The sequence below is a fragment of the Mytilus californianus genome, unplaced genomic scaffold (assembly GCF_021869535.1).
Source record: "Mytilus californianus isolate M0D057914Y unplaced genomic scaffold, xbMytCali1.0.p SCAF_9, whole genome shotgun sequence".
In the NCBI taxonomy this organism is placed as follows: domain Eukaryota; kingdom Metazoa; phylum Mollusca; class Bivalvia; order Mytilida; family Mytilidae; genus Mytilus; species Mytilus californianus.
Window position 1 is genome coordinate 28,992,100 of NW_026262745.1, and position 18,277 is coordinate 29,010,376.

At 31.8% G+C, this 18,277-nt stretch overlaps 1 protein-coding gene across 3 annotated transcripts in view; it reads left to right on the forward strand.

Annotated features, from left to right (window-relative positions):
• LOC127714089 (interaptin-like) overlaps positions 1-8,831 on the forward strand; it is a 63,748-nt gene extending 54,917 nt beyond the window's left edge. For all 3 annotated transcript variants that reach the window (XM_052220043.1, XM_052220044.1, XM_052220045.1), the window contains 2 exons: positions 4,413-4,520; positions 5,453-8,831. In XM_052220043.1, coding sequence (XP_052076003.1) covers positions 4,413-4,520; positions 5,453-5,746 — 402 coding nt within the window. In that variant the 3' untranslated portion in view covers positions 5,747-8,831. The remainder of the gene's footprint in view (positions 1-4,412; positions 4,521-5,452) is intronic.
• Positions 8,832-18,277: the final 9,446 nt, after the last annotated feature.

Consider the following 18,277-nt stretch of genomic DNA (forward strand, 5'->3'; position numbering starts at 1 on the left):
TTAATTTGTAGGACTTGAAGGTGCGATGGGGATGCTGAAGTGCGATGGTCACACTGAAGTGTGATGGTCTACACCGGAGTGTGATAGTCCTTTCGCTGATGTGCGATGGTCTATATAACGCATGTAGTTAGTTTAAATTCTACAGATGTGCAATTATTATGATAATTTTTTTTTTGTCTAGTATATAATTTGCATTCAATATTGCCCTTTAACATTTATGGCATTTCCGTATTGATAATATGTATAGATGTGTATGGTTGAAATAGATTGGTGGCTTATTTTGTTTCATTATGCTTTTCAATCAACTACCACGACTTTTCGACATTGTAATTTTAAAATTTTTTTTTTGAGGGGGGGTGGGGGGGGGGGGGGGCTTATCTCGCCCCCTTTAACAAAATTTTTTAATTATCAAAGGGTAATTTGTGGTTGGGGCTTATCTGGCCTTTTATTTTAAACCACTAAGATGTAAGTTGTATTTCTGGCACAGTTCTTGCAGGTTATCTTTTCTACTTTCGCTAAAGAGAAAGTTCGTTTTGTCTCTAATGTCCGGCCACATATTGAAGCTTTTACTGATTTCGGCGTAAAATTCAGGGTGTTTTCTCTTTTTGACATCTTTGTATGCCTGTAATGTATCTGAATACAGCAGGACATACATGTCTTTTCTCTTCAACTTCAGTATGTAAGTACTTTGTGGATCACTATCTTTTCTACCTCATGGCTTTGTTGCTGTACCGTTTCCTTTCCTGTCATGCTGGGTGGTGATCAACCCTCGGCACCTGTAGGGCAGGCAGGATCTTTTTGAAGATCTTGTACAGCTCCAACTGATGGGGGTAGATCTCTGCATTCGGTTGATGTGGTTTCCGGTAATTCCTGTACTTCCAGGTCTCCCATGCTGATTGGAGAGGGTGTACCTATCTCCTTTGGGTTTGATGAAGTTTCATCTGTATCATACTTCTTCTGATGAATGAAAGCTTTAAGGCGGCGAGTTTTTCTCTCTGTCCGTTCTTCCGATGAGTTCTTTTTCTTTGTCATCTCTTTTTTAGTTGTAACCTCTCCTAATGGCGGCCATCTAACTGTTAGAGTGTACTGTCCATTCCTTCTGGTTAAAGTCCAGTCGGCAGTTGTTCTTCCCACTACAGCTTGTACCGATGTAACATCATCGGGTAGAGTTAGAGTAGGTTCTTTGCATGATTCATGTGAAGTCATTTCACCATAGTACGAGACATCATAAACACATCTGTCCAGTTGAAAATCTACTCACGAGGTTGACGGTTCAAAGTACAACAACGTCATTGTAATTAATACTTGTTTAATGGAAAATATCCTTTGCAACTATAATAGTGATGAATTCATGAACTATAGTATGAATGTTGTCTTAGTTTTGCCCAAGCCTACTAGTACTTAAAAAGTAGACAACAGTGTTACAGTAATGACTGGTAATGAAATAACTATTTATCATGGGATTCACTGTTTAAATATTCACGGTTTATAATGTCGATGATGAACTAAAAGCTGCATCTTACAATTTAAAAAAAATTGACTTCTAGGAAAAACATATAAACTAAAGTTTTTGAAACCCATCACACTTGAGCGTTACCACCAACGCACTTCGGCATAGCTATCAACAAGATAGGGTCACAATGCCACCTTCTCACTTCAGTATGATCAAAAATGCACTTTAGCGTCAAACCATTGTACTTCAGCATGACCATCGTGGTTCGGAGTACCATTGCCGTTCTGAGCTCTTCAAATTTAAATGACAATTTAAACATTTGTAAGTTTTGATAGCCCTGCCTCTAAGAGGGGGTGGGTATATAGTAAAACTCATGTCTGTCAGTCTATCAAAAGTTGTGTTTCCATATCATAATTATTGAAGTGACAGCTATACTTTGATCACCTAGTCTGTCTGTTCGTCTTTTAGTTTGTCCTTTAGATATTTTCGTCACACTTCTCTCAAAAACTGCTAAACAGATTGATTTCATATTTGATCAGCAGCTTGACAGTGATGAGGTGTGAAATGTGATCACTCTTTCGATCTGTCAGATGCCTACTTTCTGTTTGTGGATACATTTTTCAATATGTTGAATAAACTTAAAATCTTTCATCACTTTTTTCTCCAATACTGCTGAACAGAATGGCTTCATATTTGGTCAGCAACTCAACAGTGATGTTGTTATTTTGTGTGCTTTTTTTTTTTTTATCTATCAGACATCTACTTACTGTTTTTCAATACTTTGAATAAGAAGTTTGTGTATGCTTGCATTATTGTTAAAGTACCTCTCAACCAAATCATTTGAAACTTTTACACAATGTCATAGATCATAACACTTGACCAAATCTTTTGAAATTTGAAAACGATCTTATTGATTATGAACTACAGGTTGTGCTTTCTTTTGATGATTTTTACATTTACTGTTCAATGGTTATTCCCCATAGTTACCTTAAAACTCAGATTTGTTTTGGTTTCCAACTGATAATGTAAATACCATTTTTCAAAACATTTTTAGGTTTTTTAACACAATGCTATGAAACATACAATACAGGTCATATTCAATTTGAATTTTGGTTTTGGTATTTACCTCTGAAACTAAATGGCAGTTTTGGGCAAAACTTTGCATGCATAATGTATGGGTTGTCTTTTAAAAAAAGGATGGGATTTCTTACGATGGCAAAAATATGGCATCCAGAAGTAGATTCTTGATTGTATTTGTTCAATGTTCAAAATTCTCATCTCAAACCACAAGGCAAAATCTTTTCAAACTTTACAGGGTCATTGTCTGAACTACCATTGAAAGAGATTCTTCACTATGGCTTTCATGGCAGCAATTCTAAATTGTAGAGATTTATTGTTATAATTTGACATCTAGTATTTAGATTTTTTAAAAAAACATTTAATGCATTTAGAACCCATAGACAGAATCAGTTTGGAATTTTTTTCTATCTTAATCATTTTAGAATGAACACAGTGACCTCATATGAATTTTATATCATTAAAATGGAAAAAAAATCATTGCAAAAACTCATCATTTTTAAATCAAATACTGTCAAAGTGGACTGATTTAGAAGAAGTCACCATTTAAACTGGAAGAAAAACCTGATGCACATGTTGAAGACCCTTTTTATGTGCATTCTATACATTTATATGTCATTTTCACATTTTGAAATGATAGTATCTATGGAGGTATACAATTAATGCTACATAAATCCTTTTTTATTGACTTGGTTTTCCAACTTAAAAATTTAGGTAATTAATTTGTGGTAGTACATGAACAGTAGGCAGGCATGCAGCTACAGCTATACTGTGCAATGGCTTGAGAATTGTTTAAATTTTAATGTGTTGTTAGTGATGACAAAATAGAGATCAAGTTACTATTGGCGATTTTCATTTTTGTAGTTCTGAAGATATGATCCTTGAGTGATTGGGAATTGGTACTTTATGTCTTATTGGTTCAATTACTTAAGAACTGTTCAACCAGTAGTTTTCTAATTTGAATATGAGATTAAGTCATGACAAAATATAGGAAAAGATGAATATTGATGATTTTCACTCTTGCTATTCAGGAGTTACATTGCTCTTGATAGATTGGATAATGGGAATATATGTTGATTCCATGCGATAACTTGAGAAAGTTTGATCCAGTCCTTTTCAAATTTGAATATGTTGTTTCTAATGACGAACTGGATGTTATGTTTTATTTTGACAATTTCAAAAATAGCTGTGTAGGAGTAATGGCCCTTAATTTCTTGTCTCTTGTTTTATTTTTAGATGCAGTTTACTAAGTTCTAAATGCAAACAAAATTTCATGAAAATATAAAATATTGGCCAATCAAGATTTATTGCTTCTAATTAGAAAAGACTTTAAATACCCCTATTATAGAAATGAGGATTCATAAATACAGATTATTCAACAATATATTTGTAAATGTATAGTTCTTTATTTATGAATATAAAAGTGTTTATAATTCATTTTGTTTGCTTTAAAGACTGTTCTGAAAGTAAGAATTTATTTCCTGCATGTATGGTATTACCCTATGGTGATCTAATTTATAATGAAGAATTGTACCTACTACATTTTGAAATTTTCTTAGTGCCAAAAATGTCACATAGGAAAATAACTCATAGAAATTTTATAATAATGTAAATGCTGTAACAATCAATTACTGTTGAAACTCAATATTAGTATGTGCATTGATTCCTGGTGAGTTATATGAACAAAGATCTGATTTTTGACATATTGTTCATTTTGTGTGTGTTAAAAGTTTTTTTTTAGTTTTTTTCATCTTTGTCGGATTTGCTATATTGGTAAAATTCAAAAATGGGTTTTGCATATATGAGATTGTATCATAGTTGATCAATATCCCAGTTTGTATTGATTTATTGAAATTGAACACTTTGGGTTCATTTTTTGTAGTCTGGCGATAATAAACCACAAGACCCAAATATTCCTGCAGAGTTACTGAAACCAATGAAAGATTTGAGAAGGAAGTTGACTGAAAATAATGTTGAAAAATTACAGAAGGTATATTATAAACAATTTTCCAAAAGTTTTTTAATGAAGTGTGTTCTATAAGGGCTTTATTGGTGCCTTAAATTATATTAATAAAAGTCTTATGCTATCCAATCAAAAACAATAAGCCAAACAAAACACCATTGCCAAAAGAAAAAAAAGACCCCCAAAAAAACCGAACTACAGCCCTAAAGATTAAGAAACATGAACACCTACAAAGGATGAACACAGGTGCTCTATAAGGATATTCTGTTTCTGCTCCACTACTATGTTGGGTTGCTCATTGCAAAGTCGACATGCGGTAATAAGTAAGATGTGGTAATGTCATATCTGAAGAATAGAGGAAGGGGTTATGGCTACAACAGATGGAATATAAATGTGGTCATTTGAAACAGATAATTCATAGCTCTCAAACAAAATAAGTATGTTTGGTAAAAGTTTACTGTTTTCCGATGATTTTTTTTAGTATAGAAAACACAAAACAGATAATTTTCCCCCTCAATTGCACCAATTGTAACCTTGATCTTACATTTTTAAGTTGCTCTTACTTGACTGAGTACCAGGATGTCCAACAACAGAAAAGGTAACCAGTCGAAAAAATATAAAATCCGGAGTCAAAAGTCGGTAATATGAAAATAGTCTATTGATCGAAAATAAGGAGAATCTATGATATGTAAGGATCATTGACGCAATGTGTTTGATACATACCTGCTGTATCTGTTAACACGATTGGTTGTTATTATCTGAAATTTGATTGTTTTGGGAACTTAATTTAGCCATGATGTCCTTTCAAGTGAGTAGTTCTAAATTTTCAAAGGCATACTCTTTTTGTGACTAGAATTGCATCATATATAGAACTACTACTTCACCAATATACTTTATTAGACATTTTATTTTAAGGTTTAAGTCTTATATGTTCATTATTAACTTATTTCGATTTGCAGAAACTACCTGATTACTTAATGAAAACACGAAACCTATCTGAGGAACATATATCAGCATGTTCTAAGTTTGTAGAAGATTGTATTAAGTATGCCTGGATGATGCAGATACAAGATCCACCAGTTTACATAGAGTGGGATTTCCCTAGTGATACAAAGATAGATACTAATATCTTACGCTCCTACACAAAGGCTGGAGATCAAGTTGACTTTATAGTGTGGCCTGTGTTGTACCTACACAAAGATGGCCCTGTACTTAATAAAGGCGTTGTTCAGCCAAAGTCAGCAAATAAGTAAATGATAGCAATGCGTACATTTTAAATAACCATTCCTTAAAGTTTATACTTTAATCATACCTACTTTTTAAAGTTTTATGGTGTTGTAATCGATAAATGTTGTTAACAGTATATTGTTATGTTTATAAAGCTATTCAGAATATGATGGAATTATGTGGGAATAATGGAGAATTTGTGGAAATTATGTCAGGTTGTAATATAATGATTGATTGATTGGTGTTTTAATGCCACTTTCAGCACTACTGTGGTAAGTTTTTATTGGTTGAGAAAGCTGAAGTCCCCGGAGAGAACCACTGACCTTCTGTAGGAATCTTTGTCATATAAAAGAAGTTTTTAGCTTATTAAGTAAAGATAATCTTATGGTTGTATTATTATTCCTTGTAGACAACTTGAAATTTTTTTGAGGGTTTTCCATCCGTAAAGTTCAATGCTTGTTGTAAAATACATAAGAAATGGTCAAATGTATCAAAAACAGTTTGATATACAAACCATGTATACTGTTAATTATATAAAATAGTATTTATGTGGAAATTTGGTATGTCATAGTTGAAAAAAGATTGATTGGTTTCTGTTTTCCGTTGCACCTGTGAAAAGACTATATCACAGCCCAGAGCTCTGATCTTGTACACTATTTGGAAAAAGAGATGCTATTTTAGACATTCCTTTAAAGGGCCTGTTTAAGTAATTAAAAAATATGGTATAAATTTTATTATTTAGTTGTATATATTTTTATCATATATTAATCAAATTCAGAAGAATGATTTATGTAGTAAATTAAAATAAGATCCTCATACAGTTAATAAATGAAACAACAAATTAAATACATACACAATTTCCAACTGAAGGAACATTTTTAGAATATATAATTGCCAAAGTCAACAAATCAGTAATTGATGACAATATAAAAGTAAGGAGATGTGGTATGATTGCCAATGAGACAACTATCCACCAAAGTTCATATGAAGTGGATGTAAGCAATTAAAGGCAACTGTACGGCCTTCAACAATGAGAAAATCCCATACCTTATGGTCGGCTATAAAAGGCACCGACATGAAAAATATGAAACAATTCAATTGAGAAAACTAACAGCCTAATTTATAACAAAACAGTTTACGAAAAACAAATATGACGGACATAAACCAATGACAACCACTGAACTAAAGGCTCCCGACTTAGGACAGGCACATAAAGAATGTGGCGGGGTTAAACATGTTTGTGATTGCTCAATCCTCCCCCTAATCTGGGACAGTGGTGTAACAGTACAACATAAGAACAAACTATAAAAATCAGTTGAAAAAGGCTTTACTCATCAGATGGATACAAATAGAAATACATCTAACAAAAACACAAAGTGGACGTGGACGGGTACTTATACATACTTTCAAAGAACCTTACGAACCATTCCTTTCATTTCATACTTTAATGTTTATATATTTTTGAAGATTTAAGGTGTTGTAATGGCTGAATGTTGTGTACTGCATATTGTATGTCTAAAACTATTTTAAAAAAATGTCTTACTCAAGCGAATGATGTGTAAATTTTAAAAAAAATTGTTGGAATTATTTTGGTTTGTACTAAAAAATTATTTTAGTGATTGAGTTCAGAGATAACAGATTTTGCTATGATTCATTGTGCACAACTTGAAATTGGTTTGATGGTTTTCCATCAGTAAAGGAATGCTTGTAGTAAAATATATAGGAAAAAGATCAAATGTGTCAAAAAAAGTTTGATATCCAAACCATATGCAATGTAAAGTATAAAAAAAAAAATAGTAGTTATTGTGTAAATGTTTTTGTCATAGTTGCAATAGATTGATTGGTGTTTGCTTTACGCCATATCAGCGCAAAAGGCTATATCACAGTCAGTAGTTAGAAAAAGATGTCATTTAAGAGATTCTATAATGACTTGTTTTAGTAGTTATATGATAAGGTTTGAGATCTACTTTTTAACATTATAAATATTTATCCCTTATTAATAGAATACAAAGGATGATTTAGATAGATAATATCAAACTTAAATCCTCATGTTTTTAATTGACGCTAAAATGCATTTCCAACTGAATGAATGGGTACCGTAAAGAATAAAGGTGCATGCAATTACAAACTTCAATGTTTCATTTCATGTATATTTTTCATCTTTCATATTAATCAGTTATTTTATATATCTCATATATATAAGTCAAGAATGGCATAGAATATTTGTAATTAATAGAAAAGTGGGATGAATTCAGTCAGTGTTTATATATTTGTAATATATTCATTTTTGAGTGGCTATTACATCAGATTATGTTTTGGTTGTGATTATATACCATAGTTTGCTTGCTAAATATAAAAACATGAAATCATGGTTTCATTCACATAATGGATAGCTGAGGAAAAGATTTTTACTGTACCCTCTAAATTCTTATTTTAATAATTGTTTTCTTTTCATATTTTCTGTCTATCATATATGCAGACCTCATATTTCTATTTTATCTCCGAAATTTCATTGAATCTTTGAAAGAAGGTTACCTTTATAATGAACTTATGAACAGGTCATTTTACTTTTCTCTCAGAACTACTTGTCAATCATGAACCTTGTCCTTACCATAAGACATCGCCATCTGAAAAACTTCCGATACTAGTGAATGGATAAAAAAACTAGTCTATAACTCACTATCAATAATGCCACTGTTTAATTTTCAACCTCCCAAGCCATTGGATATCAAGATACATTTATTTGCTGATTTTCATCTCTTGTTTTCTTCTTAATCAAATATTAAAATTAAGATAATCAACATGGCAGTTTATATATTTTGTGACAATGGCATGTAAATGCAGTAGCTCTGATCAGATTTCAAATGATTAGCATAATGCAAATGGCATTGATTTAAATATTTTATAGTGAATGATTAAAGTTTTATATGGTCTTAAAAACTACTGTAGTTATAGTGTTTTATACAGCTATTGACTATTTGCCCTACTGTTACAGTTTTCATTATATTCCCTGCTTGATATCGTTCTGTTTGTAGAACTAAATGGATTTGAGAAATTTGTATATGTACTTGTATCAGGATATTTTGAAAATAAAATTAGGACCTGGATAAATTTAGTAGTCTACAGGGTAAAGTGATAGAATCTGTTGCACTATTGATTCAATAGAGGATGCCGAGTGCAATGTACTAACCGGAAATGGCAAACATTTACACAAGACAAATTTATTCAAGGTGTGGTTTATCAAAATTTATCAAACTGGGCACTACCAGTGTAAATGCATACAGAATTAAATGATTAATTGATTGGTGTTTATGGCCACTTTCATCACTATTGGTTATTTCATGGTAGTTAGGGTTTTTTGGTGGAGGAAGCCAAAGTTATCTTGATTAAACCACAACTCTTGGTAGGAAAACATACAGAATTTAAAAAAAAACCTTATGTATTTTGTATAAAAAATGACGGCATTTATTTAAAAATATTCTATATCCAGATTGTATACTTTTTATAGCCATTTATTATTCATATATTATTGAAAGCATTTATAAAAAAAAACTCAGTGATTCAAACACTTTAAATGTGAAGTGTAATAAAATAAGTAAACAAACAATGATGTTTAATGTTCATTGAGGGATGATACCCCGTGTGAAAATGTTAAATTTAAAACATATTGAATCTCTTACATGGCAAAATACATTTTGATGATTGAACATCAGGTTTAATTTGTGTTGTCAGCCACATCTCTTCAACTGGTCAAATGGACCTCCACTGAGCAGTTATCACAATATTAAAGACCTATGAAATGGTTGTATATCTCCATTTCTCTTGTTTATCATATTTTGTTGTTAACTGTCTCTCTGTCTATTATTATTTTAAGGAGAATATCTAAAATGTTAAAAGTTGATAAAATTATCCACAAAGAGAAATAGCTACCACTATCAGTCATCCGACTTCTTATTGGTATATTCTGCTTTAAAGATAACTTTTAACCGGATTTTCCTAAGTTGGTGGCGGACTTATTTCAGTGATATGATTTATGAACCATTCAACCAATGCTTTTCAAATTTTGATATGTTGTTACTGATCACAAGATTGAGGTTAAATTCGATATTGTCGATTTTCACTTTTGTCTTTCAAGGGTTGATAGATTGGAATATGTCACTTTATGATGTTTCCGTACAATAAATCTTGAACAGTTCAACCAACGCATTTCAATTATTAATATATTGTGAGTGATTACAAAATGGAGGTCAAGTTAAATATTGATGATTTTCACTTTTACCGTTCAGGAGTTATGGTCCTTGAAATATTTTAAAATTGCACTTTGTCATTTCTGTGTAATAATCTATGAACAGTTCAATCAATGCCGTTCAAATTTTAATATGTAGTTACTGAAGACAAAATAGAGGTCAATTATAAATTGATGATTTTCACTTTTGCTGTTCATGAGTTATGGTCCTTGAAAAGATTAAAAATTAGGTACAGAATGTGGCAGGTCAAACAACCCTGAAAGTTTCAAAATACAGAAAAACCTGTTTGTCAGTTTGACAGCTCATTTCTTGTTACTGGTTTTGCAGTTTCAATTTATTGTTTTCAGTTTCCATTAATCTAAAAAAAATCAAGATAATAGGCTTTAGAACTAAAATTAAACTAATATTGTCGTTCAAGGACAATACCTCCTATAAGGAGTCAACTGATTGCTAGAATCATACAAGCACTATTGTAGATTCAGTGTTGCTGATAATTTTTAGTGTATAGAATTTAGATTTATCTTAAAAATTGGTCATAACCTTCATTTACATGTCAGAGCAATTTTTCTATATGAAGTAGACTGATGGTTTCATTAAATTGTCATTTTCTTAGAGCTTATATATATTTCTGATCATGTTAGCTGTATACAGTTTCTGTTTATCTTTTATATAAATTTCGAGGTGATTAACAAAAACCTTAATATTGAAAAAAATGTCATCATGGCAAAGTGCTCAAACCAAGAGTTCCAAGTGGTGAAGTTGAAATCGTCCCTTCGTTTTTTTTCGGACGCAATCACGAGTTGGTTGACCGTTACGGAATATCCGTTTCACAGATGAAAACATATATGTTCCAATTGTCGTAATTACAATACTGTCCCCCTCCTTTTTCCCCAATGTGCCCTACTGAATTAGACTAATCACCGGTTTTGTACTAACATGAACAACACGACGGGTGCCACATGTAGAGCAGGATTTGCTTACACTTCCGGAGGACCTGAGATCACTCCCAGTTTTTGGTGGGGTTCGTGTTGTTCAGTCTTTTGTTTTCTATGTTGTGTTTTGTGTACTGTTTGTTTGTCTTTTTCTTTTTAGCCATGGCTTTGTCAGTTTATTTTCGACTCATATGAGTTTAAATGTCCCTGTTGTATCCTTCGCCTCTCTTTTGGAGTTGGAATTCGGATTTTTGATGAAATTTTACAGTATAAAAAAACCTGTATAGGTTTTTTTAACTCTGCATTTCTCGTTTATTATGAATAACTGGATAAATTTATTTTGTAAATGGGATCCTAGCATCGTCTTCATGTCCGTCAGACAGTCTAAGGGTTCACATGGCCTTGATCTTATTTCATGGATCTGTAATTAATGCTCAGTTCTCTTAGTCCATATGTCAGATACTATACGCTGTATCGGGCAACTATATTTGGTGTTTGAACTGATTGTAAGGTGTACATGTCTACCTGGCATGGTTCATCTGACCTTATCCAAATTTCATATTTCATTGGTCAACATTCAGTTTTTGCGGTATGGCCAATATCTCTGATAATGTTAGCAATTTATCAACCATACTTGGTGTATTGAATAACTGTAAGGTGTACAATTCCATATGACTCGGTTCATCTGACCTTGGCCTCCTTTTCATGGTTTATTGGTCAGGGTTGAGAACAAATCACACATGAAGAAATACTCTCTCCATAGCCACCACCTGGAACATGTAACATCAACCAAATACCTCGGAGTAACAATCACATCCTACTTAACAGTTTCACATCAGAAACATATCTTAAAGCAAATAAAACAATTGCATTCCTCAAAAAAAATCTCAATATCTCTAACACCGATATCAAGGAAAATGTCTACATCTCCCTTGTAAGACCAGCAGTTGAGTTTACGAGCGCTTTATAGGATCCGTATCTCGAAAAAGACAAACACAAATTATGGTACAAAAAAGATCAGTTAGATATCTAAGAAACCGGTACCGAAATAGATCATCGTTAAGCCATATATTAGAGGAAAGAAGAAAAAGGGAGGAAGAAGGAATGAAAAGGTGTATTTAAATTTAAATTCACTTTATTATCTTTATAGTATTTTTATATTTATATACTAAATCATATCACATGTCACCATTTGTTTTTTTCACGTGTCGTAAAAGAGATCTGAGATAAATGGTGGACACTTTAAATCAAAAGACATATAGACGTCAACATATGGTCATCAACAATGGAGAGATGCATATACTGTATGTCAAGCTCTTTAAATTATCGATCCAAGACTTAAAAAAGTTGTGGATGCAAGTATTTTTAACAGGGGACTATCAAAAATACTCCATCAACACTTACGTTATAAATTATGTTGCTGTCGATGAAATGTATATTAAATCTTTCTAAAACATCCGTCTAATTATAAAATATATTTTCTCTTTTCCGAGCATGTACATATTTTAAGATGGTTGATGCTAACAAAGACATCTAAGACAAATAGAGATTCTAAAAATGGATTCTTGCAAAATACTCAAAATAAATTATTGGTTAAAAAGAATAATTTTTAAATTTCGTATTATTAGAATACAAGTAGATTTCCAGAGTAAAGATAACACAATTCAGCAACTGCTGAAACAACGAGAAGAGGAAAAGCTACAAAAGAAGGCGAAAGAAAGCAAAAGGACGAGGGTCTGGCAAGGTCAGACAATTGCTTTCAGCTTTGAAGATGATGTTTCCCTGTTTGGTCTTAATCTTTTTAATATTTAAATTGACATACTTATATTGGCTGGAATAGAGTAGATAAATGTTGTGTTTTTTTTAAACCTGTTTTTATTCTGAGGGAATAAAGCATTATAAGACGAACCAATGCAGTTCACGTTCTATTGCTGGAGATAGGCTTCGAAATGATAACCCTGGAATCACAGATCTTTCTGATCCTAATAAACCAATGAAAATAGCTGAAAAATTCACAGACATGTATGACAACGATTGGACAGACAGTATGGAGGCATTAGAAGATCTTGGTATGAACGAATAGGAATGTGTGATGATGTTGTTACATTTCCTTACAGTAAGTTCAAAAGGATTAAATAACTATCTCATTACCATTTTTGATTGAATCAATTAAAGAGAAATTCATTACTTAGAAATAACTTATATTTCCTTTTCTCAGAAACTTTTTATCTTTTACAATTTAATGGACAATCAAAGGCTTTGGTTCAATAATTCAGTATTATTGATGCATCTTTCAATAATTTATATAATTTTTTTCAAAGCCTTCTAGAAGCTTATCTAGACTGTTTAATACAAAGTGAAGATTATAAACAACACAGTCCATGTAAGTTGTAGGACACAAAGTCGTACTGATAACTTAATCTGGTCATTAAAGACAAAATATAAAAAAAACCCGGTCATGTGTTATGGTATTACAGATTACATATTTCAAATATTTATATCTTTTAAGTTATTTATTTCACGTGACTTAACATATGTTTTTAATCAAGTCCTTGATTTTTTTGTATTCAAATGTGTTGTAACCTCACTTTTTTTCTAATTGCATTTGCTTTTCAACATTCGATTCAACATACGACTTTCAAAGCTAGTGGCAACTCAATGAAGTTATAGTGTTAAAAATCTGCATTTGAATATATGAAGAGTGTGGTTGACTTGTGGCAGAATTGGATCGCCATATAGAAGAGGCTGTTACGTTAACTCATTGTGAACAAGATGGAGATAAAGTAATCATTGCCTTTGTACTATATGCATATCGTGTGATATACTAGTTAACAAATTTTGAACTGAAACAGTCATTTTAATCTGAACAGCTCTTGAAAGACTGAACGGTAAACTATCACGTCATGTTCAGTCTTTCAGTCAATTTTGAGACTTATCCCCTGCGGTAAATTCACTACTGTTCAGACTATTCGTTTGTAGTACATTGTAGTAAATTAAGATCTATTCAGTCCATGTTAAGATTTTTCAGTTGTTGTTATTCACCTGTGGAAATCAACAACAAACTGAATTATCTGAAAAGCTACAGAACAATACTTAATTGACTGAATTAACAGGTTGAACAGTATATATACGTACTGAATGTCAACAAGAAAATAACGGAAAAATTACTTAAACCCTTAACATGACTTGGCGCTTTAAGGTTAAAATTTTCAGATGTTATTTAGATCAAAATGACGTGTTAGAGTAAAATTAGATGAAAAGAAAATCTGTTTGATCAGAAATTTTACTTATTTAATTACCCTTTCATTGGGATATTTTATGTGTGTAAAAAAAACAAGTAAACATAAGAAATGGCTAGTAATGTTTCCTATAGTTTATTTTTAACATCATATATACATTGGTTTGAGTTTTGTGTCATTGAATGAATTAGTTTTGAAGTTAAATGGTTGTTTTACAGTCTGGCGAATCTTCTGCATCAGGTCAAAATATCCCTTTTGAAATATTAAAACCTATCAAAGACATTAGAAGAAAGGTGACAGTAAATAATATGGAAATATTGCAGAAGGTAATATTCATGACCATAAAATATTACATAAAATAATACATAAAATATTACAACTATTCGTTTAAAATATCGAATTGTATGGATGTGCTACCAAGATTACTTAACACATTTTTACACATTTTAACAGATATAACAGTAAAGATGGTAACAAGTTTAATTTTTGCTTCGCATCACGGTGCGGAGCTATTAGTTTCAGTCGAAATACACGCAATCTTGAAATAATTACTTATCACATATTGATTCTGATTGGTTGCTTTATGATGCGGCTGAGATACAGCAACAGCTATTGGCTTAAATGAGATAAAGAATTACAGACTTTTCTCGTATCAGGATAAGACATCAAATGCCGGAAAATTAACTATGTGTATTTCAGTTCCGATCAACTGTCATTAATTCATGTTCGTTTTATTATGCATATATTGCACACTGAAATTCAATATTGAAATATCAATTATTAATACGTGTTTATTTGCTTTATTAATCTGCAATATGCACGATTTGTTTTGCTAAACAATGTTCCTATACAATGTTTACAAAAATGCATTATCTGTATTTTATAATTTCTGCCAATCTAGGCACACCTCCAGACTCGTGTCTATTTGGAAATGTTTTAATTTTCAACAAGTAAAGTGAACAAAATTTTAAAAGCATGAGTGTATAACGCACAACACTGAACAGCCAGTTTAAAATTTCAGAAAAGTTCATCTTAATATACAAAAATTGATATTCCAAGTCTAAGACATCCATTTTATATCAATTAATATCTAAAAATACCACATTTCCAATACTAAATCAACAACCACATGCACACATATTACCTTAAATTAGGATAGAGCGAAGCAGTCGACACCTTTTTAGAAAGGTCAAACTTGTAAATTCATTGGATTTAGATATCAGTCAATCTATTGGTGGGCGATACATTTTAAAACTGGATAATGCTATCCAGTGATTTAAAGTAGTACACATATTATTTCATATTATATGATAATACATGTATATATTGATATTCAAGCTTTAAAGTTGAAAGCGAGTGGGGGTATATCATTTGGTCAAATCAACAGGTCGATATTGCTTGAATAATGGTAAATTATGGTAATTCATTACATGTCAAGATTAGCCGAGTACACCACGTACCAGATGCAGATGGAAGCTTTTCATTTCTTTTTTGACTTACTAAATAATATGTATGCTGAATTATTACTGACCAGCATTATTTAATATACTTACAATAACCTTGAAATGTAGCCTCGAAAGGCATTATATAATTCTTTATCTTATTGTAATATAGAAGCTTCTTGGCCATCTGAAGAACATTAGAACGTATGTTAAAGATGACCATATTTTAGCATGCTTAAAATTTGTAGCAGATTGAATTTGTGCTAAGTATGTCTGGATGATGCAGATACAAGATCCACGAGTAAAAATGATCCTGTACTTAATAAAGGTGTTGTTCAGCCAATGTTTGCAAATAAGTGACTGATAGCAACACATCAGTGAAACAGTCATTTGAACTTATATTTCAAAATTTTTTACATATTAAGTGTATGGTGTTGTGATGATAGTTAAATGTTGTTCATATGTGTCTAAATGATAAAGATATAAATTGAAATGAAATCAGTTACATATGCATTATTGTCGATTTGTTCTGATAATTTGTAACTGTCAGTATAACTCGAATAATTCAAGCCCTTACGGTCTCCAATTCTCTCCGCCTTTAATGTAGTGATCGATAATGAGCGTAATATAACGACTGTATTATTCGGGTTACTGTCAGTATTGAAAATATCATAAAGAATTATGTTTCCTGTAAAAAAAAAGGATGATTTGTTGTATTGTCATTTCTCCTGCATAATTGAGATTTAGATAACGAGGGTTTTCCATTGCAAAAAATAATGTTGTTGTAATTACTATATATATATAAAAATATTAATTTTCGCGAACCATTTAGGTCACGGAAATTCCATATTTTGCCATCAGTAAGGAGAGTTGTACAAATAATGTGAATACACAGAACCCCGATCCAATTCATCTTTTGCTAAAAATATTTATCATTTTCTGTTTTATATCTCATAACATCATTCCATTTTTCTCTAATTTCGATTAAAATATGCCAAAACCTGCAGTAAAAATAGATGTATGCCCCAAATAAACATTCCCCGATTGGTTGAACTACTATGGCGTCGATGTAAAGCAACGAAAGCCTCGATGTAAAGCAACGCAAGCCTCGATGTAAATCACACGCTTCCCAAGAGTAAGGAGAGTTGTACAAATAATGTGAATTCACAGACCCCCGATCCAATTTATCTTTTGCTAAAAGTGTTCATCATTTTCTGTTCTGTATCTACCAACAACATTCCATTTTTCTATAATCCCGATTTAAACAGGTCGAAACCTGCAGTAAAAATAGATGTATGCCCCAAGTAAACATTCCCCGATTGGTCGAAAAGCTGTGGCCTCGATCTAAAGCAACCTAAGTACACGCAAAAATTTCCGTTGATATGTTGAACTTCGATCCCGAGCCGATTCACATAGAGATTTTCTTGCGCTCAAATGTAATTCTAAGTGAAGTATACTGGTAAAGTAAAATTATGTTCTTTTACAGAAATATTTACACATTTTATTATTAATGTATTGTCATGCTTCTGCATATTTACGCTGAGCTTTAGTTAAATATAATTCTATACAAATTTTGTTACGTCAAGCATTAAGAGTAAGAATATATTTCGCGCCATAACAAGAAAATAATCTGTGTCACCAAATAAGTTTATCAGCATCTTTCTGAAATTTTCCAACAGAAAATAGCGTTAATTATAGAGAAATTTTGGTGAGTATTACTTATTAATGTTAAGGTTCTCCAGAGGTGGTTCTCTACACCTTCTTGGCGGTCAATTTAATCCCATTTATCAATTATCCCCGATGGCGATGACACCCAGTCGATTTGTGTCATGAGTGAAAATCTTATCTATTTGATGAAATAACTTCTTCATTAACTGTACATGCAATATTTTTGTAGTTTTTGATAACCGTGCACATTCCCATTGCATGTCTGCAAGATAAATGGGCTATGCATTTGTGAATTGTGCAAGTACAGTAATATTGTGTGATAAAAATTTGTGACGGTCAGTGCGTGATCACGTGACATTATTATTTGTAAACAAACGGGCTCCCCATGTAACACGTGTCGGAACTATCCATACAAGGTGCAATCAATCTTTTATTTCACTTTTTGATGATATTTCTGTGTCTGTTTGTAGGTTTTGCAGATCAGATCATCGACAGATGTCATAGTGTAGTTTCATAGGTAAAAAAGTACCATGATTGTTCCTGTTCAGTAGTTGTGAATTTTTTTTATAAATTAGAAGGTATTTCTGCATTAGTCATTATTTGAATTAAGTCTAAAAAAAAATGACTCAACTCTCTGTGTAATTTTTCCCCAATTTTTGAAACATGCTTAATTTAAAGAGCATTTGCTTCCCTTGAACCCTCCCCCCCTTACAAATTGCCCAAAACTCCTACTCATAGTCCGAGATTACTCTGGTGTCCAACATCTGTTTTTGTGATTCCGGCATTCTAACTCTTTATTTTCAAATTGAACACGCTCGGCCATTCAGCTTATTTGCAACATAAATGAACGAGGTGTTAGATTATGTTTTCCTATTGAATATTAGGGTCATTTTCATAAATCAGCTCTCATACATGTAATGCATTGTAAATTACTTTTTCTGTTGGTCATGTCACAATCTTTTAAAGTTAAAGTAAAAATGCCAGTATTGATGTGTCGATGTGAAAACTGTCCAAATATGAGAAAATAGC